Source organism: Narcine bancroftii, chromosome 2 (genome assembly GCF_036971445.1).
Source record: "Narcine bancroftii isolate sNarBan1 chromosome 2, sNarBan1.hap1, whole genome shotgun sequence".
NCBI classification, from domain to species: Eukaryota; Metazoa; Chordata; class Chondrichthyes; order Torpediniformes; family Narcinidae; genus Narcine; species Narcine bancroftii.
Window position 1 is genome coordinate 250570271 of NC_091470.1, and position 27540 is coordinate 250597810.

General features: G+C 39.6%; 1 protein-coding gene across 5 annotated transcripts in view; it reads left to right on the top strand.

The window, feature by feature from the left end:
* Window positions 1-26017, top strand: part of LOC138755219 (sal-like protein 3) — a 61531-nt gene extending 35514 nt beyond the window's left edge. For 2 of the 5 annotated variants that reach the window (XM_069920808.1, XM_069920809.1), the window contains 2 exons: window positions 9560-13038; window positions 21552-26017. In XM_069920808.1, the coding sequence (XP_069776909.1) occupies window positions 9560-13038; window positions 21552-21983 (3911 nt within the window). In that variant the 3' untranslated portion in view covers window positions 21984-26017. Of the gene's footprint in view, window positions 1-9559; window positions 13039-14484; window positions 15420-21551 lie in introns of those variants that run through there. The other 3 variants (XM_069920810.1, XM_069920811.1, XM_069920812.1) reach the window with 3 other exon arrangements.
* Window positions 26018-27540: the final 1523 nt, after the last annotated feature.

Consider the following 27540-nt stretch of genomic DNA (forward strand, 5'->3'; position numbering starts at 1 on the left):
AAATTTAAGTTAAAAACACAACGCTAGAGAAACTCAGCAGGTCAATCAGTGTCGTTCATTTAGCGAAGGTGAAAATACATCACCGACATTTTGGGCTTGAGCCCTTCATCAAGGTATGGGAAAATGTCAGTAGGCATCCGAACAAGAGTAAGGGGAAAGGGGTAGTCGCAAGGCAGGAGGTGATAGTGGAGAAGGGAGGGAAGGATGGCTAGATGGAGGGAGGAGAACTGGAAAGGGGAAGGGAAGGTTAGCAGAAACCAGAAAAGTTGATGTTAATGCCATCTGGCTGGAGGGTGCCTAGACGGAAAAATAAGGTGTTGATCCAATTTGCAGGTGGTCCTGGTGGGACAGTGCATAAGGCCATGGACAGCATGTAAGTGTGGGAGAGTGACACAGAACTGAAGTGGTTGGCTACAGGGAGGATCGTTTGCTGTTGCGGATGGAGTGAAGATGCTCAGCGAAGTGATCTCCCAATCTGCACCAAGTCTCTCTGATGTAGGGAAAGCCACAAAGGATGCACCAGATACAGTAAATAAGTCCTCTGGATGAACAAGTGAAGTGTTGCTTCACATAAAAGGCCTGTTTAGGGCCCTGGACTGTGGTGAGGGAGGAGGTGTGGTTGCAAGTGGTTCTCCTGTGGGCATAGGGAAAGGTGCTGGGGGAGGGTGGGGGCAATAGGTGGGGAGGGATGAGTTCATGAGAGAATCGCAGAGGGAATGGCCCCTGCAGAAGGCCAAGAGGGGAGGAGAGGGAAAAATGCATCTGGTGGTGGGATCCTGTACTAAGTACCAGACATTCTGGAAAATGGTGTGTTGGATGTGGAGGCTGGTGGGGTGATAGGTGAGCATGGGGGGGAATTCTATGTTTGTTGCATCTGGCGGCAGAGGGGGCCAGGGCAGATGAGCAGGAAATGGAGGAGATGCAGGTGAGGGCTGAGTTAATAGCCTTGGAGGGGAAGCTACATTTGTGGAAGAAAGCAGACATTTCAGATGATCTGGACTGGAAGGCCTCATCTTGGGAACAGATGCAGTAGAGACAGAGAAATTGAGAGAAGGGGATAAAATCCTTGCAGGGAACAGGGTGTGAGGAAGTGTAGTCAAGTTGTGGGAATTAGTAGATTTGTAATATATGTCGGTGGAAAGCTTGTCTCCCGAGATGGAGAAAGAGAGATCCAGGAAGAGGGAGAGTGTTGTCGAAGATGGACCAGCTGACTTTGATATTGGGGTGGAAGTCAGCCACAAAGTGTAAGAAGTTGGCAGGCTCATTGTTTGTGCATGAGGCAGCCCTAATGTAGTCATCAATATATCAAAGGAAGAGTTGACGGGTCTTGCCTGTGTAGGTTTGCAGCATGGATTACGCCACAAAGCCCACAAACAGGCAGGTGTAGCTGGGCCTCAAGTGGTACCCACGGCTACTTTGATTTGGAGGAAGTGAGAAGTTGTTTAATGTGAGAACAAGTTCTGCTATGTGGAGGAGGGTGGGGGTAGAGGGTGACTTGTTGGGTCTCTGGTTCAGAAAGAAGCAAAATGCTTTCCGCCAACATATATTCATCTCTGAAAACACTCTCCCTTTCTGGATCTTTCCATCTCCACCTCTGGAGACATGCTTTCCACCAACGTATATTACAAATTGAGGCCAAATGGCATTAACATCAACTTTTCCAGTTTCTGCTAACCTGATCTCCTCTTCCCCATCTCTCCTTTCCCCTTCCCTTCACCTAGCCAACCCTCCACCACTTGATGTCTGCTATCCCCTCCCTCCCTTCTCCACCTATCACCTCCTACTTTGCACCTCCCCCACCCCCCCTACTCCTTTGTTCAGACATCTACCAACATTTTCCCATACCTTGATGATGGGCTCCAGCCCAAAATGTCAGTTCTGTATTTTTACCATTGCTATATAAAGGACACTGTTTGACCTGCTGAGTTTCTCCAGCAGTGTGTGTTTTTACTTCAGCCGTGATGTCTGCAGATTTTTGTTTGGAAAAGCAAACTGAGCAGAGATGGGAAGAGACACTGTTTGGACCAACTTGATGTGATTGGAATGCACTGTTCGAAAGGCTTGTAGAAATGCATAAGTGGTTCTCAACCTTTTTCTTTCCACTCACATACCACTTTAAGTACTCCCCATGCCATAGGTGCTCTGTGATTAGTAAGGGATTACGTAAGGTGGTATGTGTGGAGAAAGAAATGTTTGAAAACCACTGTTTTAATCATACTTAATTGACTCGCTATATGCACGGGCCAATGAGAGTTTTCTCATGCAAAATATTTCAGTAACAACTGGGTCTAGAGCAGTGATTCTCTACCTTTTTTTCCCCACTCACATACCAACTTAAGCAACCCCTTACTAATCATAGAGCACCGATGGCATAGGGATTACTTAAAGTGGTCTGTGAGTGGAAAGAAAAAGGTCGAGAACCACTGCATTAAATCGTCTTTATCAAAAGGGAATTGGATAAATATTTGAAAAAGGAAACATATGGGAATCCTAGATAAAATAAACAGCAGGAGAAGGGTCTAACATTGGTTATTGATTTAAGGTAAAGGATATGGTTCTGAAGGGATCTGAGAAGGTTTTTTGTTTCATCCAGAGGATGGATGCAATCCAGAACATACTGCCTGAGGGAGCAATGGAGGCAGGTGCTATCTTAACATTTAAGAGGCATCTACAAGAGCTCCTAAATGACCAAATCATACATGGCTTCGGACCAAGTGCCAAGATAAGTAGAGATGGGTACTTGATTGCCAGCAAGGACATGGTGACCTAAAGACCCTGCTTCTCTGATATACGTCTCCATGAGAGTGGGAGGATGCGACAAATTGCACTAATGTTTCGGTGAATATGATGGGCCATATGGCCAAATTAGTGCTTTAGGGTTTAAGTAACAGGCAGAATCTAGCTATTTCACCAGCTTGACCATTAGAACGTTTGGCACATCGTATATCCACTTGATCCTTTAATTCTGTGCTAACATTTACTTTGCAACGTGGATGCAACCAAATGCAGTACAACTGCAAGATTTAGCAATATGTTTTAATAATTATTGTTTTATCATCTGTGGTAAAATTTTATATGCCAAGCAGAGATTTGCAGTATTGTCATTTTCAAGATTCCAAAAATGGTTTTTAAAACATTTGACCTCATCTGAATCTCTGGGCTGGGTGACAGTGTGACAACTCTCTTCCTACTGCTTATTCTTTTATATGTTACAGTTAAACAAGAGACAAAACTCTTTCTTGATGAATTAAATAAACAGTGAAGATTTATCCCCCCCCATAGAATATAAGGGTGAATTTGAAATAATTCAGTGTGTGATTTTTAAAAGCTTATTAAAGAAGAACAAGTTGAAAATATTGCTTTATTATTTCCCTGTGAAGTAATATATATTGTATCTTGGAATGTACTATCTTATCATTTCTCAAAAATGTTTTAATTGTTCTCAGAAAAGGTTTTTGGGGAAAAAAAGAAAGGCTTGCATTTCTGTAACAAATTTCACAATTCCAGGACATCCTAGAATTTCATTATGACACAGAAGGAAGCCATTCCACTCATTGTGTTTCTGCTAGCTCTCTGACAATCCCATCCCCCAACTAATTTTGCCTATAGCCTATTCTCCATACAATGCCATCACCTACCTACACTAGTGATGATAGACAATAGCTAATTCCACATCTTTGGGATGGGAAAGGAAACTACAACACCCAGAGGAAATCCACACAGTCACAGGGAGAATGTGCAAACTAAATTCAGGCAACGTCAGAGGACAGGATCACACTCTGGACACTGGACCTGTGAGGCAGCAGATCTCCCAGATGCATCACATTACCACTGCAAATGGTTTGACAACCTTCTTGCAAACTCTACTTATTATCATTGTGCTGCAGGAAAGTGCAGTATCTCACTCGGACTCAGGACGTTCTTGTGTATAGCAGTGAGAATAGGATCAGGTAATCTGACAACAACTGTTAAATTAATGATACATACTAATCTGCCAACATCTTTTCTTTGAATGATTCTGAGGGACATTTTACACAACAGGGCAAAAGAGGACCTAATTAGCCTTTGCTCACTTCTTAATTTACATTGGATTACCCATTGGCTAAACTATTCTCCTCACAGCAATGGTATCCTACCACTAGCTGGATCTACGCAATGGTACAAACATTGAATTTTCCCATTTTTGGTAGCCATTTACCTCTGTGTTCTTCTCTCCCTCTGACTCACATCTGGATCTCCCTTTCGTTAACCCCCCCCCCCCCCCCCAGACTCTTTGCAGAACCCATTCTCACACCCCTCTTCCTTCCATCCACTGACTTGATACATTTCACCCACCAGTCTCTGCCCCCCCCTCCCCCCATGTGGATCCATTTGCCCTTCCTCTTTCCCCTTAATGCTTCCCATTTTCACCTTCCTTACCTATCAGATTCCTGCACTGGTAGCCTTTGTGTTCCCACTTATCACACCCCAAAAGATTGTGTCCTCCTTCACTCTTCCCTCCCCATGGTTCCATTTTCCCTTTTTTCCTTTTTGCTCACCTATCACCCACCTGCTTTCATGCCCAACTCCAATCTTCTTCCTCCCTTTCCTGGTTCCACCTGCCCATCATTTTTTATCCATCCTAGATTCACCCATCGCCTACTGGCCCCAATATCGTCCCTTCCCCTCTCCTCTTTACACAGTTATCTTCCCTTCCCACTCTGTCCTGCTGCAAGGTCTCAATCCACAAATGTTGCTCAACCTGTTGAGTTCCTCCAGCAGTTTGTTTTTATTTCCTACAGATTGCAGCATCTGCAGTCTTTTGTGTCTCCACTAACTTAGTTTTAATTTATTTGTTGAATATTGCTCACTGAACTTTGTCTCTGCAGCTTGGCATGTACTATTACTTTTTACTATTTGGTAGGAAATTGCGAGTCTCTTGCCCTTCAAAAAACCATCTTGTCTCCAATTATGCTTTCCACAAGGTTACATGTGTAGAGATTCACCCTCTGTTACATGTGCTAATTTATAACATGTTGAACTATTCTGAAATACGGTTCCATTCACTGATTTTTGAAAATGGAATACAATAACCAGCATTGAGCACTTGGTTTATATCTAGAAGATGAACAAATGCCCCAGTGTTGTTTTGTGCAAAAATTGTGCTCAAACACAATGCATCAATAATTGCATTTAATATAAGCAATCTTTTTATCATGTATCAACAATCAAAAGATTACATCTGCTTGATATTAAAAAGCAGAGTTCTGATCTCCCTTCCCTACAGGGACATCATGAGGCTTTGATGTGGCACAGATGGGATCAGACATATTGGAAGAGAGTATTATGGAGGGCAGATTTACACTCAGTCGATCTTAAAAGGGAGGTTGAATTTACATAGCACGACAAAACATCCAAGTGAATGAATTTTCAATTGCAGCTACTTTGTGTAAATTAAAAGCAAACGTAGTATTAAATCTGAAACACTCCAAGAAATGTGTATGTGAACATAAAAATGCACATAGTATCTGCCCGATGTCATGTATGGATTGTGGGTTGATTCTAGTCCTGTCAGTCATTAGCTTTGAAGGGACTTTTCATTTTTGAATCTATTGATCAACCATTCAACACCTCGTGAAGGACACACTGCCTTGGCACACTTTCCATTATAGTCAAGGGCCCAGTGGGTTTTATGAGTTTCCTGTTAGGAGAACCAGCTCATAGACTGTTTCCAGACCTCAGTTCGTGCTCTTTACTGCTGGCTGCTAGGAAGTGAAGTCGTGACAACATGACAACAGTTTCATTAATCCGATATTGCTTCCCTACGGGAACACCATGAGGTTTTGATTCACTGCAGCTAAGATCAGAACGGCATGTAGAAGGTCATCATTTGTTCAGTGTGCAAAAGCACCATACCGACACACACATAATTGAGCAGGACTATCTGAGTGGCTGGGAACAGAAATTCCCTCTTATCTTTATCCCCTCTACCCAACCCAGAGTTACTGAGACTACTTGCATGCTTTACAGTGACTTACCATGTCAGGATGCAGATGAATCAGTGTATCCTGAAATCTAAGAAACAGGACAAACACAAGAAAGCAGACACCAGGATCTTAAGTGAACAAAGAGAAGCTGGAGGAGCTCAGCAGTTTCGGCAGTATCCACGGTTAGAAAAGGACAGTCAATATTTTAGGTCAAGGCCCTTTGTTGAAAAAGTGGGATGGGGAGATGACAAGCATTAATAAAAGAGGTGGGTGCTGAAGAGAGGCCAAGAAGTGATAGGATACAGGACAAAAACAGGTAGGAGAGGTGGAGAGACAGGGTGTAGGGTGGGGGGGGGGGGGTTGGGGTTTGAGAGAACAGTGGGAACTGAGGAGGTAAATAAGAGAATGAAACAATGGAATTGATTCAGGGAGGGAGTTATCTAACTTGGAAACCCATGTTCTTGCCATTGGGTTCTAGACTACTCAGGAGGAATATATTATTTTACCTCTTGACCCATCTCCAGCTACCTGCCTTTTATGTATGCTCTCTCCCCTTCCCACTTAAATCTCGACAGAAGGTCCTGACCCGTATGCTATATCTCATTCCCTCCCCTCTCCCCCCCAAGCTGTTTGCAATTCAGTAAGTTCCTATAGCTCAAGCTAATTTTCTTCCTTTCCACACATATTTGTACTCTGTGACCAAAAGTCTACCTTTGAATACATTCAACAGCTACCTTTGCAGGCAAAGAATACCTAAATTCCTAACCCTCTGAGTATTCTCCTCTTCTTGGGCTTCAATGGCTGACTGCTTTTCTACAGACAATACCATCCATTTAGAAAGACCAGTCAGAGCATCTCAGCAGCCATCCTGTCAATCCCTCAGAATCTTGCATGGTACAGGGAGAATACCTCTTCTCCATTCAGGAGGGTGATGAGGGCAAGAAGGGCTCCAAAAGGCCTCAGGCACTGAAGGCTTTCTGATTATATCCGAAGGCTGGACCTAGAGCTCAGGCTGCTGACGGATTGAACAGAAGTCTATGCGGCTGCAGAGGCTGTGGGAGTGTTGGAAGCGAATCCATGAAAATTGGTGACTCTGAAAGGACTCTCTTTTGCTTCTCTTTCTCTCTTACCATCAGGGGCACTTGGCGACACATGGTCACTCTTTGTCTGCCTTATGGCAGGCAGAAAGCAATTTTGTGTAATATTACATGTTCTGAACTATTACATGACAATAATGGAATCTTAAATCCCTAGGTCCAGAGGGTTTGGGCCAATTATACTCATAGGACAACACTACAATCAGGGTTGTTAGGTTAATTAGCCACTGTTAGTTGCCCCTAGTGTGAGTGTCGGGAACTGTGGGGACATTGATGAGAATGTGGAGAAAATAAATTGGGATTCATTTAATGGGTACTCGATGGACACCACAAACTCAGTGTTTCTGTGTTGTATGCCGATAAATAATGTCTTAAAATTGCTGGAAAGGTGTGTGTGATAAAGCTGCAAGCAATTACACACGAATCAATCTAATGAATCGATGCTGCACCATCTCCAAGGCAAATACTGTATATTGATAGTATAAAATGCCCTCAACTTGTATTGCACTTTTGGTGTTGTTTTCAGAATGTGCCAGTGTAATTTATACCCAATGAAACAATTTTGATGCATAGCCTTATTATTACAGAGAATTGATGACAGTTCAATTCGTCACATAAAAGGCCAAGTATGTTTCTAACCAGGTATTCTACTGAGCGATAAACGCTGATCATATCATTGTAAATTATTTGCAGTTCTTCTGAAAACAGTGATGTGGGATCTTTTCTATTCAGATGATAACTTTGCTTCAATGTCTCAACTGAAAGAGATTTTCTGCAACAGTGGAGCACCCCCTCAAAACTAAAATTAATATGAGACTGCACCAAAGGCTAACAGCACAATGACAAGAATTCTTTCAATTGAGCCACAGTTTGGGACAGAAACCAAAACTGCTGGAAGGGGCGCTGGCTGAGAAGACCTCATACTGCATTGGAATGTAGAGAACAATTCCTGTACCCATTTGGGGATGTTATGTCAAATCTCTTCATCTTTGAGAAACCCAGTTTTTAACCATTGCCCGACCAGTGACTTCCTACCAAAGCACACTCCACCATCAATGGGCCATCTCATAGACAATGGCCCAGCATAACACTACATTTCCCAATTGAATTACTAGAGGAAATCCTTTACACAAAAAAGCAGCAGAAGGTTTACATTTACTTTAATTTCATCATGTTAAATAGCCAACCAGTTATGCAAAATAGCTGAATGTGGAAAAACGATGAATCATATCAGTTGACATAATGGTGCCTACTAATACAGTGATAACAACAAAAGAATACTTGTATTATAAATCTACCTGGTTGATCAGGTGTCCATTGAAGTTCTGTTTCTTGTATGTTAGGTGTTGGTTTGGCATTTGGAACAAGACAAGTCCAGTCAGTGACTACCAACAATGGTAATTAAACATGTGTTCCAGTTAGTAATTTTTCCTGGCACAGACACCATGGTATTTTTTGAGCACAGATCAGTGAGTGCCTGAGTATTCTCTTGTATAAATGTGACAAGTATTGAAATTTCTTGTATGTTGACTAACTAAGCCTTTTAAGGCACTTTCTAGTGAGGTAAGGGTATAAAATACTGAAGGCAGTGTATAAATATATGAAGGCCTCATTGAGGATCATAAAAATATTTTGCAGCCAAAATAAGTCTAAATTCTGGCTCTTTCATAGCAGTGATAGTTTCAGTTTTGTTCAGTGAAGAAATCACCTCACATAATATGGCCTTATGTTATTCAAAGTTTCAAAGGATTTAGTTTCTATCAACAACTTTTAATAGATACAGCACAGTCTTTGTTTTTTTTTACTGGCAGCACAGGAAATAATTAATTTAGCTCAATTGAGCAGCGCACTGAAAGCTACTGCACTCTTATTAATGCTTTAAGGGTGCATTGCTCTTCAGGTTTCTGAAGCCACTAAAGTCATTGATTTAAGACAATATATAGACTAACATTAAATCCATACTGCCTTGATACTGTATAAAGATAATAAATCTGGTCAGTCCAACACCACATTTGAGTAACAGAGGGCCAGTTTGTCCTGTCAGGTACTGATTTGAGCCAGAAAGGTTACAGATTAGTTTAGTCATGTCAAGTGAACTGACAAAGACTTCTCTAATTTTGTTGGAAATGAGGAAACCTGATGGTAAAGGGGAATCCTAATGAGTCCATCAAAAGCTTGATTTGTACCCAACAGACAAGGCAGCTGTGAATTGTATGAAAATATTGGAAATCAATAGCTTCTATGGAATTTCATTAAGCAGCGGTATCCACAATTGATAGGGCTTCATAATTTGATGGATTGTGCAAAGAAAATGATTAGCTGGGCAGAAGGAGTGATAGAACCCACACAGAGGGACCTGAGATGTATTGAAGTGAGGTAATTTGTACAAAATAAAAAAATATTGATTTTACTTATGTGCAAAAACTTGAAATTGGAGGGAGGGGTTGTCCGGTAAAAGTCATTGCTTGATGATGTGTCCCTTTCATTTCCTTGTAGTCCCAGGAGAAGGACCAGATGATGCAGACAGTGGGAATGAAAGTAGAAGTGGAAGTGAGGAAACGCACATCTGCGAGAAATGCTGTGCTGAGTTCTTCAAGTGGTCTGACTTCATGGAGCATCAGAAGAATTGCACGAAGAACCCGCTCGTCTTAATCGTCAACGACGAGGAGGCAGCACGCTCAGAGGACTTCCCCGAGGCTTCCCCAGCCAGTAGCCCGAGTGATCAGGTGGAGAGTGAAGCTGGTGAGGACAGTGCTCCGTTAGAGGGGAATGACTGCTCTGAGATAAAGAGTACCGAGCAGGACGAGCCAATGGAGGTGGACACATCCACTGACAAAGGTTACCAGAATCAAGTGGCCTCCAGCACTGCTACTTTGCTACCTCAGATCTCTGAATCATCTTCCATGACCAATTATAATATGCCAAACACTAATGTGACATTAGAGACCTTGCAGAGCACGAAAGTGGCAGTGGCACAGTTCTCACAGGACACCCGATCTAACAGCCCCACTTCAAGTCATACATTACCCACCATGGCTATTCCTATGATTCTAGAGCAGTTAGTGGCTTTGCAACAGCAACAGCTGCACCAACTGCAACTGATTGAACAAATCCGGAACCAGGTAGCGATGATGAACCCACAGACGCTGCCCCCTCTAAATCCTTCTGCACCCTCCCAAGGTACTTCGGTATCTGCTACGAGCCAGCAAGCCTCCTTCAGTGACAATTCTTCTAACCCCTTGTCAGGAGTTATTTCAGCTTCGGGCACAGTGCAGGCACCCAATGCCCACTCTGCAGCTTTCGATGGTTCCCAGCCAATCACTCAGCCAACCTCTGGGGCTAGCACTCCTGTTTTGCCCAGAAGTGCATCACCAAGATTGGAGTCCACTTTGCCTCCATCAACAAGTGGAATTGCATCTTCCCTGACTCCAAGTTCCAGTTCAAACACAAATAACACTTCCTCTCAATTGCAGTATTCAACATCATCGCTTGCACACGGTAGTCTCCTCAGTCCAACTTCCAGCATGCCTAATCCACTGCTACCTCAGAATTCCTCAAGTGGTGTGATCTTCCCAAACCCCTTGGTCAGCATAGCTGCCACAACCAATGCTCTGGACCCACTGGCTGCCCTTATGAAGCATCGCAAAGGGAAACCACCCAATGTTTCTGTCTTTGACCCGAAAACAAGTTCAGAAGATCCATTTTTCAAGCACAAGTGTAGGTTTTGTGCTAAGGTCTTTGGAAGTGACAGTGCATTGCAGATTCACCTTCGTTCTCACACTGGAGAGAGACCATTCAAGTGTAATATTTGTGGAAATCGGTTTTCCACCAAAGGTAATCTCAAAGTACACTTCCAGAGGCATAAAGAAAAATACCCTCACATCCAGATGAACCCATATCCAGTCCCTGAATACCTGGATAATGTACCAACTAGCACAGGTATTCCATATGGGATGTCCTTGCCACCTGAAAAACCAGTCACAACCTGGTTGGACACCAAACCTGTGCTGTCAACCATACCAACATCAGTTGGATTACAGTTGCCTCCAACTCTGTCAAGTATTACCAGTGAATCCCCAACAGTGACTCCTTTAAGTAGGTCACCCCAAAGACCATCACCTCCATCAAGTGAATGTGCTTCTTTGTCACCAAACATGAACAAGAATGATTCTATCATTCCAATAACCGCAGAGTCCCCAAAGTCAATTACTAGTAATATTGTTTCCATGGTGCAAGGTTCAAGCATACCTACTTCAAGTTTCAAGACAGTAGAAGGCTGTGCATCTGGGCAGTCAGGTTCTTCAGCTGCATGCTCCACCACGTTTTCTACATGTGCAGAGACTGAAGTAAACAGTGTTCCCACAACCCTTTCCAGTCCTCTGCTCCCGATCATATCTGATCAGTTCAAGGCAAAGTTTCCCTTTGGCGGTCTGTTGGATTCTATGCAAACGTCTGAGACCTCAAAACTGCAACAATTGGTGGAGAACATTGACAAAAAGATGACAGACCCCAACCAGTGTGTTATCTGTCACCGTGTACTCAGTTGTCAGAGTGCTCTGAAGATGCATTACCGCACACACACAGGCGAGAGGCCCTTCAAATGCAAGATCTGTGGACGGGCTTTTACCACCAAGGGGAACTTAAAGACACACTTTGGAGTTCATCGCGCAAAGCCGCCTCTTCGGGTACAGCATTCTTGTCCCATTTGCCAGAAGAAATTTACAAATGCCGTTGTTTTACAGCAACATATTCGCATGCACATGGGGGGGCAAATTCCCAACACTCCATTGCCTGAAGGCTTCTCGGATAGCCTGGACAGAGACTTAACCTGTGATGAAATGAATGCAGAACTAATGAGCAACTATCCTGATGATGAACTGATGGACGAAAATTCAATGGATGAGGAAGCAGAATTAAACATTGCCACAACAGAATCTTCAAAACAGTTGTTATGCTATTCTGGCTCATCGCCAAACTCACCACCTTCGATGATTTCTAACATTGCCGCACTAGAGAATCAGATGAAGATAATAGATTGCGCCCTAAGCACACAGCAGCGATCCAGCGTGAAATCTGTTGAGAACGGATCCATGGAGAGCGATCGCTTAACAAACGACTCTTCCTCTGCAGTAGGTGATCTGGAAAGTCAAAGTGCTGGTAGCCCTGCACTGTCCGAGTGCTCTTCTTCAATGCAGGCTTTGTCACCTGTGCCCAGCAATGCTGGAAGTCAAAGGTCAAAGTCTCCAGGCTTTGGGAACCCTGAAGAGCCACACGAGACTCCAGTGAAATTAGAAAAATTGGACAGTCCGTCAACTCATCGGGAGAATGATGGTGCACTTGATCTGACAGCCAACAACCTGAGCCGGCCGATCATCAAAGAAGAGGCTTTTTGTATGCTGTTCCCCAACCAAGAATGTGGTAAGTTGAAAAGTACTGTTTGTAGTATCTGTGGGAAACCTTTTGCTTGTAAAAGTGCGTTGGAAATTCACTACCGCAGCCATACTAAAGAGCGTCCATTCCTTTGCACAATCTGCAATCGTGGTTGCTCCACTATGGGTAATTTAAAACAGCACTTACTGACTCACAAGATGAAAGAACTTCCTTCTCAGTTATTTGAACCCAACTCCACTCTAGGTCCCACCCAAAGTACTCCTAGCCTGGTCACCAGCACTGCACCAACCGTGGTCAAAATGGAAGTCAATGGTCACAGCAAGCCGATCTCCCTAGGTGATGGCACGCAGGTTCCAGTTGGTATACAGGCTCCATCTGCACCACAGACAGCTATGAGTCCAGGTATGACACCCATTCTGGCACCACCACCTCGTCGGACTCCCAAGCAGCATAACTGTCCATCCTGTGGGAAGACCTTTTCTTCTGCAAGTGCTCTTCAGATCCATGAGCGCACTCACACTGGTGAGAAGCCTTTTGGCTGCACAATCTGTGGCAGAGCTTTTACAACAAAAGGGAATCTTAAGGTAAGATCATTTTGATGTATAAATTAGTGATAAGAATGTATCAGCTGCTTCTCTTTTAACCATGAACCTGCAGATATAAATCTGAAGTAAAATGTTGGCACAGCAATTATAATGACCCGTGTTTTAATGGTTGAAAACTGTGACTATATCCACTTCGATCATTTATCTTCACTTTAATACTTTAGACTAAGTGGACTTTTAGAAGCAAACACACACACAGATACTAATAACAGTTTGACATACTAATATATTATGCACACTAATCTTATAGGGAATCGAATACAAGATTATTTAAATGAACAAACAAAATAGGTTAACTTATTTTTAATGAATAATTGTATCATAATTTTACATACAATTGAATTGTAAACATTACTAAATATCTAAAAAAACTGCTTGACAATGACCACTGTTCAAAGTTCACGTCTCACACCGCACTATCTGCATTTGTCAGTTGATTTATTTGAATAGTATTTTCTTGTGGAAATTATCTCACTGTAAATTCAGCAAGTGTGATGGAGTTTACCCATGAAAAAGGACTCTACTGTCAACTTAATTAAAAAAAAAAATCTGTGATATCATAACATCTGGCTAAACTTTGAACATTCACTTACAAAACTAAACATATTCAAGAAAGGTTTATTTTGTCCTATAAAATGAGAAAACCTTTGCCTGCCATTCATTTCTTTTATGAGGGGGCTCCCAAATGCATAGCATAAGTAAAGGATTGTAGTTGCATGCGTTATTGAAGTATTTGTGAGCACACCACCATAAAGTCTTAAATTCAACTTGACCAAATTGACAACCAGACAAGATCCGTCCTGTTCCACTCTCTGGCCTCTCTACTAAAATACTGTTAAATATATGATCTGAGGCATGCATTTCATAAGAATGAATACAAGGTGTTCTTTTCATTAATCCCTCAAACTGTCCATGCTTATCTGGTGAACAGAAAAGAGTGCTGATTTTTGATATCCTAAGCATTGACAGTTCTTAAAAGTGTCATGTAACAGTATTGCTGGCAATGAAAATATAAAAATGACAGACACATGGAATCTGAAATAAAACGCAGGAAACATTAAACAGATCAGTTCGCATCATCTCCTTCAATGACTACTACTGGCAAATCAAAGTCAAAATGTTGCATTGATTTTCTCTTTACAATAAAGCATTCCTGCTTGGAAATTCAATGCCAATTGGTTGTGCTTGAGCAGCATCAGCAAGTTGACTCCACCTCTGCAGGGCCTTGCCTTGAAGTTCTAGGAAATGAATTTTCAGAAGCAGAGTGCGACAGGCCGAGGCCTGCTTCAGTCTAGCCAAGCAGGAATGAATTTTAAGCCACTATCTTTTTAAACTGATGTCTGCTTAAGTAACTTGGTAATAAATTTGTGCATGGTAACTGAACGTTCATGTGCTGCACTGAATTAACATTCCTTTCCTTCTCAGATGTAATAACCAAAATATTTTAAAGCTGTGATGTCTCAACATTTTATCATTTGACCGTTGACCAATTTAATTAGAAGAGATTGTAGGTATAAACTGGATAGAGTTGATTCTTGAAAGCTAAAGTTGTGCACTTACAGCTTGTGGTTTATTTCCAAATTTTTTGGCTTGCTTTTGAACCAGATGGCCAGGTTAAATTTTGCTCCACTCCCCAGTTCAATTTACATAATTACCATGGGGATGTTCACTTCCAGCCAATGACAGCTGAGAATAGAAGCAGGCCATCTCTTTCCCCCTGCCCTTCTCAGTTACTCTTTCATGATGATAAGGTGCCAAGGACTAGAAATTCATCTTCAGCTGCTTGCACTGAATGAATAGTGACTGCAATGAAACCATTGGAGCCAAATTTCAAAAATGGAGTACAACTGGAGAGATACTGGATCACAATTGACTGAGGACATATTTCTATCTGCCTTCTGCCTGTAGCCCAACTGAAATCAAAGATCCTGGAGAAAGAAGGAGGAAATTCAACCATGATTGATAATTGGGAAAATCTCTGCGCAATGTTTTATTTGCATGCATGTTCTGAGCTAATAAGATTGGAATTGCAAGAATTACAAAGTATAGCTTGTTAATGGTCTGCTTATCCCATGTCTGTGAGAAGTTAGCTAACAGAGCAGAGGGAAGCAGCATCATATCCTCTATCTTACATAAACCTACCATCGTGTTTTTTTAAACGTGGTATCATCAACTAAGCAAAAAGTATATTTTCATTAATGTTGTTAATACTGTATTTGCAGATTAATTAACTGTGGTATTTCCCCTGTCAGAATAAAAACTGCTGTTAATCAGAGTAATTTAGTTTGAAAATTAAATTTTCCTCATTGCTGATTGGTGCTACATCATTACATGTTATAATAACTTACTCATAATCTGTTTTCAAGCTCATATTGTTTCATATTATTAAAGAAATATAAAAAAAATGTTCAAACTCTTCAGAAGCATTTCCTTAGTTTATTAATAATCTTTTTGTCTCCAAATATTAGTTGGGCCTTTGAAGAGATTTATAATTGGATGGAAAATAATTTCATTCATATTTTACTTTACTACAATGTCTGGATGCACTTGGAGGGACTTATTCATGAAAATAGCAGGAATGTGAAATATGGGTCAAAATCCTTGCAAACACATTCACTCATAGTTGGAGTTCACATCTTAAATTTCCTGTACCTGAATTTTCCCATTTTTGTCCATATTCAGTAACCCATAGAGGCTAAGGATAGACATAGATGTTAACAGTGGGAGGAATTTCTTTTGCTGAAATGGAAATCAGAATCAAAATTCTGCAGTTACTTGAAGTCTGAAATAAAAACAGTAGGGTCATGGAACAGCTCACCAATTCAGGCAGTTTAATGAAGTTTTCAACTTAGATTATTAACTATTTTCCAGAGATGCTGACTGGCCTGCTGAGTTTTTCCAGCATTTTCTGGTCCTATAATTAGTTAGAATGGTGACAATCGACATGAAAGATGGTAAAATGTGCTCCCTTACTTTACAGACACGGACTTACATTTGACATTAGCAGTAGGATGAGAAAATCAAATGGACCTACCTCTGATGGCTAGATGTTTTAAGTCAAAGACCAAATACAAAGAGCTCAGGATAATTGCTAACTGATATTCCCACAAATGCTTATCCCTTACCAAGTACATATTTGATCCTGATTTCCTCATGGATAACATTGTCCACAATTTTAAGCTTCACTTACTGCTAATAATCATCTGAGTGTAAGTAAAGCGAAGTAACAAATTGTAATAGGTTATATCACTTTTCTTTGGCAAATCTGGAGCTTTAGTAAATACCAATCTAATTATAGGATCAGTACAATGAGGACAGTTCTCCCATCCCTTGACATCTTTATCTACCTCAGTCTGATTAACTACTGATTGGGAATTAAAAATGGGAGCTCCGGAGTTGATCATAGCAATTTCAACCTCGGTTCTTCCCTCACTCACTCAGCTTTAGTCACATACCCCTTTGAAGGAAGTTCTCTCCACTTCAACAGGATTCCTTTCTCCATGCCTCATCACACTGGAGGTCAAAGTTACTTGCGTTGCAGTGTTCCTTTGAAATAAAAGTGTTTGGCATCATACTTTCTGTTGATGCTGCTTAGTTAACAAAATCACATTTGCCAGACATTGGTTTCAGCAAGTATTAGACTAGATCTTAAATTATAATTGTTGTTTCTCACTTCACAGTGAATGCACACTGTGAACACACAGTTAAAATTTTGATCAGCCACACTTGCCAAGTTTAAAATGTTTCCCCAGACCAGTTCAACCTTTACTTTGACCAGTGCTGTTTGTTCATTTGTACATCTCTGGATTGATGATTACCTTTGTTAAAGTTCAAACATTATATCTTCAGGGAAATTCATCTCTGGTTGGCAACATTCTGTTATAAAATAGTGATAACTGTGTTGTGCTCTGTATTTGAAATTCAGTTCCAATTGTTTTATAGAACTGACTTTCAGACATAGACTCTGCAGCAACTCTGCACAGCAGTTTGTGCAACCAATGAATTTCTGAATAAATGATACCATTTCTCCCATTCAGTAGTTGGTAAAATCTGATCTGGCTATTGTTATTTGTAATTTTCAACATATTGGGTGGTTTAAAACCAGGGACTTGTTCCATTTCAAATAGATGTTAAAAATCTAATTGCACCAATTCAGAAAGAGCATTGTGGCTTCTCTATGACCTTGGTAGCATTTTTCTCAACTTGACTATCAGAGCAGATTAACCACTTTTTACTACTGTTTGTGGGAACTTGTATGGCACAAAATGTCTCCTTCATTTGGTTCACCTTCCCAACCAACAACGGTCAGAATAACTAATTGGCAGAAGTTTCCTCAGGATGACAGGCACACGAGCTTCTCAAAATGCTTATTACATTTTCCATTTGCACAGGCTAACTCAGTTCCCTCCAAAGTTATGAGACACTGAATAAGTCAACTTCAAGACTCTGAAACCTGTGATGACTGGAATGAGACAAGTTTCTCTAAATGTTAATACAACAACAGACATACTTTGTTCTCTCCAAAGCCTGTGGATTCAGACTGTCCCTGTTAATTTGCTGGGTGGGATTTCTCATTTTCCTGATTTCCTCTTTCAATGTCACTCCATGCTTCACTTTGCACAGGTAATGCTAAAAGATATTTCCACACTTCCTTCATTCTTGGCAACCCAACTGAAACCAGTAAACCTCCTTTGAAAGGAAATAAGTGTCCACAGACCACTGTGTTGCAAGTCCCAATAACTGCCCTGCTTTTGATATAAATTAGTTTTCAATAAAGTGTGTGACTGTTTAAATTTTAAGATCAAATTCAGGACATCAGGAATTCTGCAGCAGTATGAACCATGATTTAAGAGAGAAAAATTAATACATAATACATAATCAATAACATTAAATTATTATAAAACATTTCAATATAGAGAAGCAATAACTGATTAATTCCATGTTATTAAAAATTATTACACATATAGTGAACCCACTCAGTCATTTAATCCTGTTCAAAAAATGGTTGCTTTCTCAGACCAAGCTTTTGCACTGTTATCTATCTTTAGAATTCATTAAAATAATGTAGCAGCATACATAAACATTTCACTTCAGAAAGCGTACATGCCTAAATCTGCAAAGCATCTTGATTGCAAAGTAAAACAAACAAGTGCATTCAAAATTGCAATTTCCCTTGGATGCAAATTGCCTCTCTCTTCTGGATGCATATTGCCCATGTTTGCTGAAAGATAAGAAGAACCTGTGGCCATAAAATCAGAAGCTATTTAAGCACAGCTCAAAATCAGAGGCAAGAATAATTTAATAATGTATAATACTGTCATGAGAAATTACTGGTAAAAACATATATCCTGGATTAAGCAGATCCTGGACAGAAAGACACAGATATGTACAAAATTAGGTAACTGCCTGATGTGTGCTGCATTCGCACAATAGCCTACAGTTATGTGGTGATTTGTAACATAGTAAAACATCCCAAGATGCCTATTAAGAATGTTTCACATCCATTTGGAATTGTGAATTGAACGTGTTCTATATCAGGCATCCAACCGCTGCATAAGATTCATGCTGTGATAATACTCCATTCCTCATATGAGATTACTTTCCATTCATCTATACTGATGACTCTTGGCTCTGCATCTATCCCTGTGTGGCCATACCTTTGGAATAAGCCAGTTACATTGGAAAAAAAATTCTGAAGACAAAAAATAATTCTTCATCAATTCTTCATGCTAACCTTCGACTGTCAATTTTTACTCTTTGCAAGACCAAGGAGTTTCAAATAGAGATAGAGTAGGGACCAAAATACCAAACTTTGTTTATAAAAATAGATTTCAAAGGAGGGCAATCAGTTCATGGGGTTTATTGGAGGGTGAGGAGGGTAGTGGTGGTGGGAGTTAGAGACCTTATATCCTTCAATGGCTTTCTCAAGATAGATATCATATCACATAATTCCCAAAGTATAGTGTATCCAGAGAATGCTCATAATCGAGAATTCACTGCCGTTAAGGGCAATGAAAACAATTAGTATGTTCAAAAGGGGATAGGATAGGTACAAATGTCGTCATTTGCAGGATTTGGGGAAAGAGTGGAAGAAAGGAACTGACATGATAGCTCTAGTTATAGATGCTACAGACTCAATCATCTCAATGGTCTCCCAATAATAAAATGATAAAATTATTATTATTTCTTAGTGAAGCTGGGTTCATTGGAGTTTCTAATTTCAAGTCCACAGTTTGTATCCAATGACAAAATACTTCCAGCAACCAGGTAAATCTAACAGCAATAGTTTCAGAGGGAACGATGTTCCATAGATAGAGAGTGGCAAAATCAGGGAAGGATTTGAAAACAATAATGTGATTTTTTTTCTTAAATTCCATGCTCAGGTTAAACTTGCCAAAACAGATTTGGTCATTATGGAATTAAAGCCTGTCTGTTGTTCAGAATTCAGTGTTTTTTTTTGCCTACTTGATACAGATTGTGGGATTGACTATTTAAATTTACCTTCCTGATTTTTCCCTCGGTCCATCTAGTTTTCCATCCAACTCTTAACACTCCAGTCTCCTGAATCTTACAAGCACCTATTGTGGATTACCTTCTTCCTCCTCACCTACATGCTACAATAGATTTATAGTTTAAAATTGAGGAATAAAACTGGCTTGTCAATTGCTCATTGCTATGAAAGCAAACTTTTGTTTTCCTTATGAAAAATAGCTTTTCTCCTTCCATTTGGGTACATGAAGCAAGCAGTTTCTGTAAGAGCCAACAAAGTGGCCACACAAGATTTATGATCAAGTGGCAAGTTAAAAGTAATAGTATCATCTTTCCTGGTGTGAAATTATGTTCTGCTGACCTGTATTGATGACACTGAGCTCTACATTTGTCACCATGCAGCCACATCTACCCTGAACAAACAGTAGGTGGGCCAAAACAATTATTTTAAGTCTCAACAACTTCATCAATTAGTGGTCATTTTCCCATATACCTTCCCCCCCCCCCCCTTTTTTTATTAACTTCCACAAAGCACTTTGAATTTTCTTCTCTACATTCATGTAAATACAAATTCACAGGCATACAAAAGTGCTTACAAAAATAGTCAGCGCGTCACGCAGCATCCATTGGAAGTAAAAGGCCGTCAACATTTTGGACATGGACCTCCCTTCTGGAGTGCTGAAAACCAGGCATCCTGAATAAAAAGGTGGGAGGGGAGGAGAAGAGGGTGGAACATGTAAGAGGTAAGGGTGTAAAGATTGAAGAGAAATAAACTGAGGAGAGTTTCTTTCAACTTCTCAGCATCTTCCTCTTCTCTCCTCCTCTGTCCACCTATGACTTCTTTGTTGTTGGCCCGCATTCCTCCTCCTTCCGCTTTCCCCCGCCCCTCTTTATTTGGGCATCTGTCTGACTTTTTGGCACTCCTGAAGGAAGACTCACTGTATGACCTGCTGAGTTTCTCCAGCACTTTTTGTTTTCTGCACTGGACCTCAACATCTGCAGATTTTCTTGTTTACCTCTGAATCCTTCTAAAATTGTATGACTAATTGACATGAAGTGCACAAGTAACAAAGAAAAGTTGAAAATGAAAACAAATGCATTATCTCTTGAATTATAAATTTTCAGCTGAGTGGGTATAAACTATGATTGTGTTTCAAATGTTCGACTTGATGCAATTATAATTATATAGAGTCATTGAGTTTCTAGCTTGGAAACAGATCCACAGCGCAACTTGCCCATACCGACCCAGCTAGTCCCATTTGCCTGTATTCAACCCAGATCCCTACCCATGTACCTGTCTAGATGCCTTTTGAACATTTCAATGATCCCCACTTCTACCACTTCCTCTGGCAAATAATTTGATATACCCACCATCCTCTGAGTGAGAAGATGCTGCTCAAATCCCTTTTAAATCTTTCCCTTCTTGCCATTCATCGAGGCCTTCTAATTTTAGATGCCCCTACCCAGGGAACAAGACGATGACTTAACTATGCCCCTCATGATATTTCCTCTCTTAAGTCCTCCCTTACATTTCTTTACTCCAGGGAGCAAAATCCCAGCCTCTCCTTGTAATTCAAGCCAAATAGTTCTGGTAACATGAGCAGTGTAGATATTTTGAGAAATAACGACCAAGGAAAAAAAATTAATGAAAATCTGAAATGAGTAGAAAAGCTGCTGGAAATGTTGTACAGGTTGATTTGCGTCTGGTGCAGAATGGATAAATAGTATTTTGATGAGGGTCACATCAAAAGTGTAAGCTTATCCCCTTTCAGATACATATCAAATCTGCTTTGCATCTCTAGAGTCCCCACGGTTCCATTTCAAAATTGTAAATGCTGCCCATCACTATTATCAGCTTCTTCTGTTCAATGAAATGTTAAAAGAATCTTTGCAGACAGTCATATAAATGGGATGATTGCATATCGAAAGTGTATCCTGTTTGAAAAGTGCATTCTGTTTAATAGTACATTTTCTTTTTGTTACCATTTTATGTTTCTTGTTAGGTTCACATGGGAACCCATATGTGGAATAACTCTCCAGCAAGACGAGGACGTCGTTTATCAGTAGAGAACCCAATGGCTTTACTAGGCGGTGATGCTGTGAAGTTCTCAGAGATGTTTCAAAAGGACTTGGCAGCTCGGGCAATGAATGTTGACGCAACATTCTGGAACCAATACGCTGCAGCCATCACGAATGGTCTAGCCATGAAAAATAATGAGATTTCTGTTATACAGAATGGAGGCATCCCTCAGCTCCCTGTTAGCCTGGGAGCCAGTGGTATTCCAGCTTTAACTAGTGTGGCCAGCGGAATGGACAGGGTCCGTACAGGGAGCAGCCCACCAGTTGCTAGTCTGGAGAAACAAAGCACAGAAGGAGGTGCAAGTCGCCCATTCGCTAGATTTATCGAAGATGGCAAAGAAATTGGCATTAACTAAAATGTGGCACTCTCAAACATAAGTAACAAATGGACCATTTTATCTTTGGAATCTTGTACTATATTGTGTACAGTTTTTGAAGCATACCTTCAATAGTTGTTAAGATATGACTTCAACTCCAAATACTCAGTTGTTGTGTTTTTCTTGCTCCTTTACTCATAGCCGGAATCACAAAAGTTTCACATTCTGATTTTGGTTTGAGTTGTCTTGCAAGATTTGCATGGTACTACTTGTTTCAATAGTAAATTTTTCAGAAAAGTACTTCAAAATTTTTAGAAAAATTGTACATTCTTAAAATTAATAGGCCCTTGATTATAACGAATGGACAAGCTGGATTGGAATCAAGGTGGGGCCAGGGCTCTAATTTAGTTCCTTGACAACGGTACTGAAAGTGAATTGCTAAAGGGCCTGGAAAGCATAAAACTGGCTGGAGTATGGATGGACAAGTGTGCTAATTGTCTTCACATGAAGTAGAAACTTGAAATTTTATTTTTTTTCTTTGAAGATATCCTGCTCTGTTTTTTTAAAAAGTGATTTTGTGTCCCCAGAGACGTGTTCTATGAAAAGTGTGCTCATCTGTACTATTTATGATGTCAAGATTATGCGGGTCAGAAATAGTATCCAGTCCCATGGTCTTTTTTCGTCATTTGCATAAATACATGCAAAGTATATACAAACAGCAACATGTTTCTCAGATGAAAATCTGTTCCTGACAGCTTTGTAAGAACCACCTTAAGTTGAACACAGATACTTTGGTTAATTCTGGAAGTCTCTCTTCTCATCTTTAGGAAGAATATAAGGTTGCAGACCTGTCATTTTTACTCCGTTTTCCCCCAATTGCAAGCGATTGCTATTGCAACCACTTTTTTTGAGGGGTGGAGTGAGAATGAGATAAAATTAATGTTTTTAATGCTGCTATGCCCTTTTAAGTCAGATATGTATTTCAGATAAAAAAAATATAAAGTTTTGTGTGAGGAAGTGAAATCTCCATTAAATGACATTTTAAAACTTTAACATGCTCTAGATGCATTCACTTCCAACTTCAGTTACTTTAAATACCAGTGTACAAGTCACTTTTACATGCACAACTTTTCAAGAGTCCTCAAAAATAGACGTACACCAGATTTTACAGTATTTTGAGAGAACACACTGTTTATTCCTAAAAGCATATATATATATGGGATTTTTTAGTTAATTTATGAAATATGGTATCTCAGCCCAGGAAAGAAATTCCTTGTTTTATTTTAACATGTTTGTGTCAAAGCATTATTTTCACAGATCTATTGATAAAAAAATGATTTCCGAACAATCCACCCTTCTCCCCCAAACTAACTATAGTTTGTGCACATTTCTTTTAATTAATAATATTTAAGTGATCATCTTGCTTCCCCAATTCTGCACACTAATAAAGATTGCTAAATAGCATGCATTTTTGGGACTAAGAATATGTTTGCTGTCATTGTACTTCAAATATTTCAAAACATAATTTTTTTTGTTTAAAGACAGTAATCCTTGTAGATTTATTACAATCTTTTTTTAGTACAATTAACATTTTCCCCCCAAAAAATCCATCTGAGCACTTTTGACACACCTCAATTATTTTGAATGGCTTAGACTCCACATTAAAATGGCATAGACATGAATTTATGGAAACATGTTAATGGGTGTGCTAAAGTTGCAGAAAGGAAACTGAAACCACCAGAGTCCTATATTGTTTAATTGGTTAGAAACTGGACATTTTATTTGTCCCCTAAAGTAGGTGTCAACATTAAATCTTTTACTGTTATTTTCTCTGATGGAAAATAACTTTTACATGCTGCAGCTCATGAGAAAGTCGATCTGGCAAGTTCTAATTTAATTGTTCTGTTTCCATTATTTTTAGTAAAGCACACACCAAGATGGAAGGCTTGTAAAGATTTTCTTTTAATTCACATGCCAGCATGAATCTGGACTTCCTCCATTTTTTTTTAATAGTGACCATAGATGGGGCATTTGTACACTGGAGCATAAGTTTTCTGCCCCAAGAATTTTGAGTTGCTTATATTTTGCACACTTCAGGGAGCTTTTACCAAGGACAAGTAAGAGTCCATGAAGAATCTTTAAACAACTTTGCCCATATGCCCATACTTTCCCCCATATACATGCCACTGTAGGATAGAGAAGAGAGTTTTGTTTAAAATCCAGTAATCTTGCTAATTCAGGATTTCCTTTAACTGGAACCCTCATCTTCACAGTGACACCCAATTATAAACGCACATCTGGAACTGTTGTTGTAAAGCGTGACTGAAGTGCTGTGAAAATCCACATCATATGGATTTGTCTGCTTCAAGAGTTGGCATTCGCACCCTCCTCCGAAGTACTGCTAGGTTACCAGCAGCAACCCTGTTATAGCATTACCCATTCTTCCTAAAGTCACTATTAGCCACATGCACAGAGATGTGAGAGTGAAAGTTGCTACAAATGTGTTGTCAATTCATGGACTAGAGCACATCTTTGTTTATGTACCATTTGATTATTCTGATTGACAAAGTTTTCTTCCTAGAACAAGATGATAAAGTTGCCCCATTCTGTGTGAGTCTAAATTTTGTTATGTAATAAACAGATAGGACAAAATGCAGACCTGGAAATGAAGCAAAATGAAGTCAAGGGGAGTAACTTTATTTTGTTTCCAAAGGTTCTCTTGGTATTGTTGCAGGTCTGACCTTTGTGCCACTGATCTTTAGGGAGGTGAAGCTCCTCCTCTGAACAGTTTTACTGAATATATCAACAAGCAGGAAATCCCATTTTGTACTTCATTAAATTATCAACTGGAAAAATTTCACACTAAACTGATTTAATTCTGTGATGAAGCTGGGATAAATACCTTGCACCTTATCATATGGTTGAGATGAGTAAAAGAGGACTTTGACCTTCTTAAACCCAGCAGATTTAAGGTTGAATACAATTTCCACAACCATTACATGCATATGATAAGAAGGCCTATCTTATGAAGCTGATGAAACTGTTGTAAACTTTCCTTTATCTTTAAAATGCTGGAAATGCCTTCCAAACTGACTTTTTTTCTCCTTGACATACCAGTACTTTGGAAACAAATGGTAAAAGAGTGACACAACAAGTGATGGTTTATTAATGGTACATCATATTAAGAGTTTGACAATGTTTTGAATCTACATATTAAGTAAGCTAGCAAATTGTGATGGGTGGAGCTTAATCAAAACTTGAACTAACAGTAACCGTTTCGTGTACAGTACTACCTCATTTTTATTTGCGTTGAAAGCACGGTGACGGTAGTGTAAAAACTGCAAATTGTATTTGAAGAGATAATGCAATATGAATTGGGCTAAATACATGGTAATATCATGGTGGAGTTTGCACAGCAGGTATAACGAATGGACTAAAAGTGGGCAATCCGCTTGTTGAAGAGAAAATTTTACAACTCCTTTTAAGGAATGTTTGAAGAATCACTTTTCTGGTTGTTTCTGCCATCTTGTCATGATCAACCAACATAAAGTGTCAAGATCGATCGCAGAAGAGCTGTTTTGCCCCCCCCTCTAAAACTGTTGTATTTAATGCAAGGGGATTTGTTCCTGCAGAGAGAACAATGTGTCAATCCTGTGGTACTTCCACCTTTATAGCACTAAGTGTGGGTGAATATGGGAACCTTTCAAAAGCATAAATAAAATGAAACAAAACAAGTTGTAAGGTGACTTAACGTTGCTGTATTTTCAGCAGTTGAATGTTTTATTTATCTGTGTCATTTTCAGTGTGAAAATTTTGTTATCCAAATGGTAGCATTTGGTACCATGTAGTGTTCTATCCATAAGGATCTGTAACTTAAGACTTCTAAAGCAATGTAAATAGGGCAGTAGGTAAACGGAACCCTTTTGCATTCAGATGCTGGTTTTCCTCTCTACATGGTAAAGAGAGACACTATTTTTTTACTGCGATACCATGTGGAGCTGGGAAGCCAACCTGAACGACTTGGGAATTGTTACCTATATCCAATATTTTTATTAAATCTTGATGGCTTGACACATCTACTGACTGAAATGGATGTCTTAGTCTAGGTTACTATTTTTGTCATATGGAATAAATAAAGCAAATGCAGGATATGATTTGCAAGGTAAAAAATGTGTTTTTTTTTTCTTTCCTGGCCTGTCAATTTTCAAAGAAAAACAGAGTAGGAATTTGTGGTTTATGATGATGTCCTTCTATAGAACCTGTTAATGAGAGTATTTAACACTGCAGTATCCTTTTTGAACGGAATTTGATGTAAGTGTTATCTAATTTAAAATAAACTATTAAATGTGAATTATTAAATGACCTGCTGGGGGTTAAAATGGGACCATCATTCATTGGCTATAATTTATTAATATGAAGTGGAATATTACTTCTGAAACTGAGAAGCTATATCTTATTTAACCTTTGTTTATTACATATACTTATTTAAGGGAATACATAATAAATAATAGGAAACTACGAAGCATAAAGGAACAGGAGGGTCTTGAAGTGTATACCATAAATGGCTGACGTAGCAAGATGGGAAGATAAGATATTCGTGATATTTACCCGTAATGATTGAGGAAATGATGCAAGGTTGCACACAAATTGCATAAACCACCAGTTCAGCCACTGTTAGAATGGGTATACAGTCGCCTTATTACAGAAAGGATACCCTATCAATGGAGAGGGTGCTTAAAGAGATTTGAAAGGATGTCACCAAAGCTATAAGTTTATAATTATTCAGGGAAATTGTCCAAGTCAGGTATATTTTCAGTGGGGAAAAAAAAGGGTCATGAAGAGATTTAATTTGAGTGCCTGAAGTTATGAGAGGCTTAGTCAGCCTGAACAGGAAGATCCATTACCCTTTGCAGTGAAGCAAATATTCAAAGGCACACATATCAGTTAATTTATCAAAGTATTGGAGGAGAATGTTCAGCAAAGGATCTGGAACTCACTCTGAAGGGTAATGGAAACAAAACCATTCAACGTGTTTGAAAGGTTCTTGGATGACAATTGCAACAACCATTACCTTTGACTCTAAGGATCAAGAAGGAAGTGGTGGCGGGAACAAATAGATAATACGATGGCTAGCAGGGACACAGACGTGATGAGCTTCATAACCTTCTATTTCAAAATGCCTGTAACTTCAGTGGATCATTTAGATCAGAGGAAGCATTGCATTGAGGGTTAAAATTCAAAAGATCCAATTCCTTCCTCATTCACCGATTCTCCTAAATGATTAAATTAACGTGTCCTTGCAATACTGCATATTTATTTCTTCAACTTTCAGAGTTTTCTTGAAGTGACATAAAAAAAGACAATTTTTTTTAATCAATCCAAATTCCCCATCATTGTTAAAGTTGTTCTCTTAGAACAGAAACAAAACTCCTGTTAAAGCTGCTGTACGAATTGCTCCAGAGCAATAAATTAATTTCCCTGGTACCCTTAATAACTCTGTCCAGGAAATGTTGGATTTTAATTTTAATTTTTAAAATTAGAATTTAACGATACCCTCTGACTTTCTTAAAAAACTAAACTGCATTCGGTTCTCTTC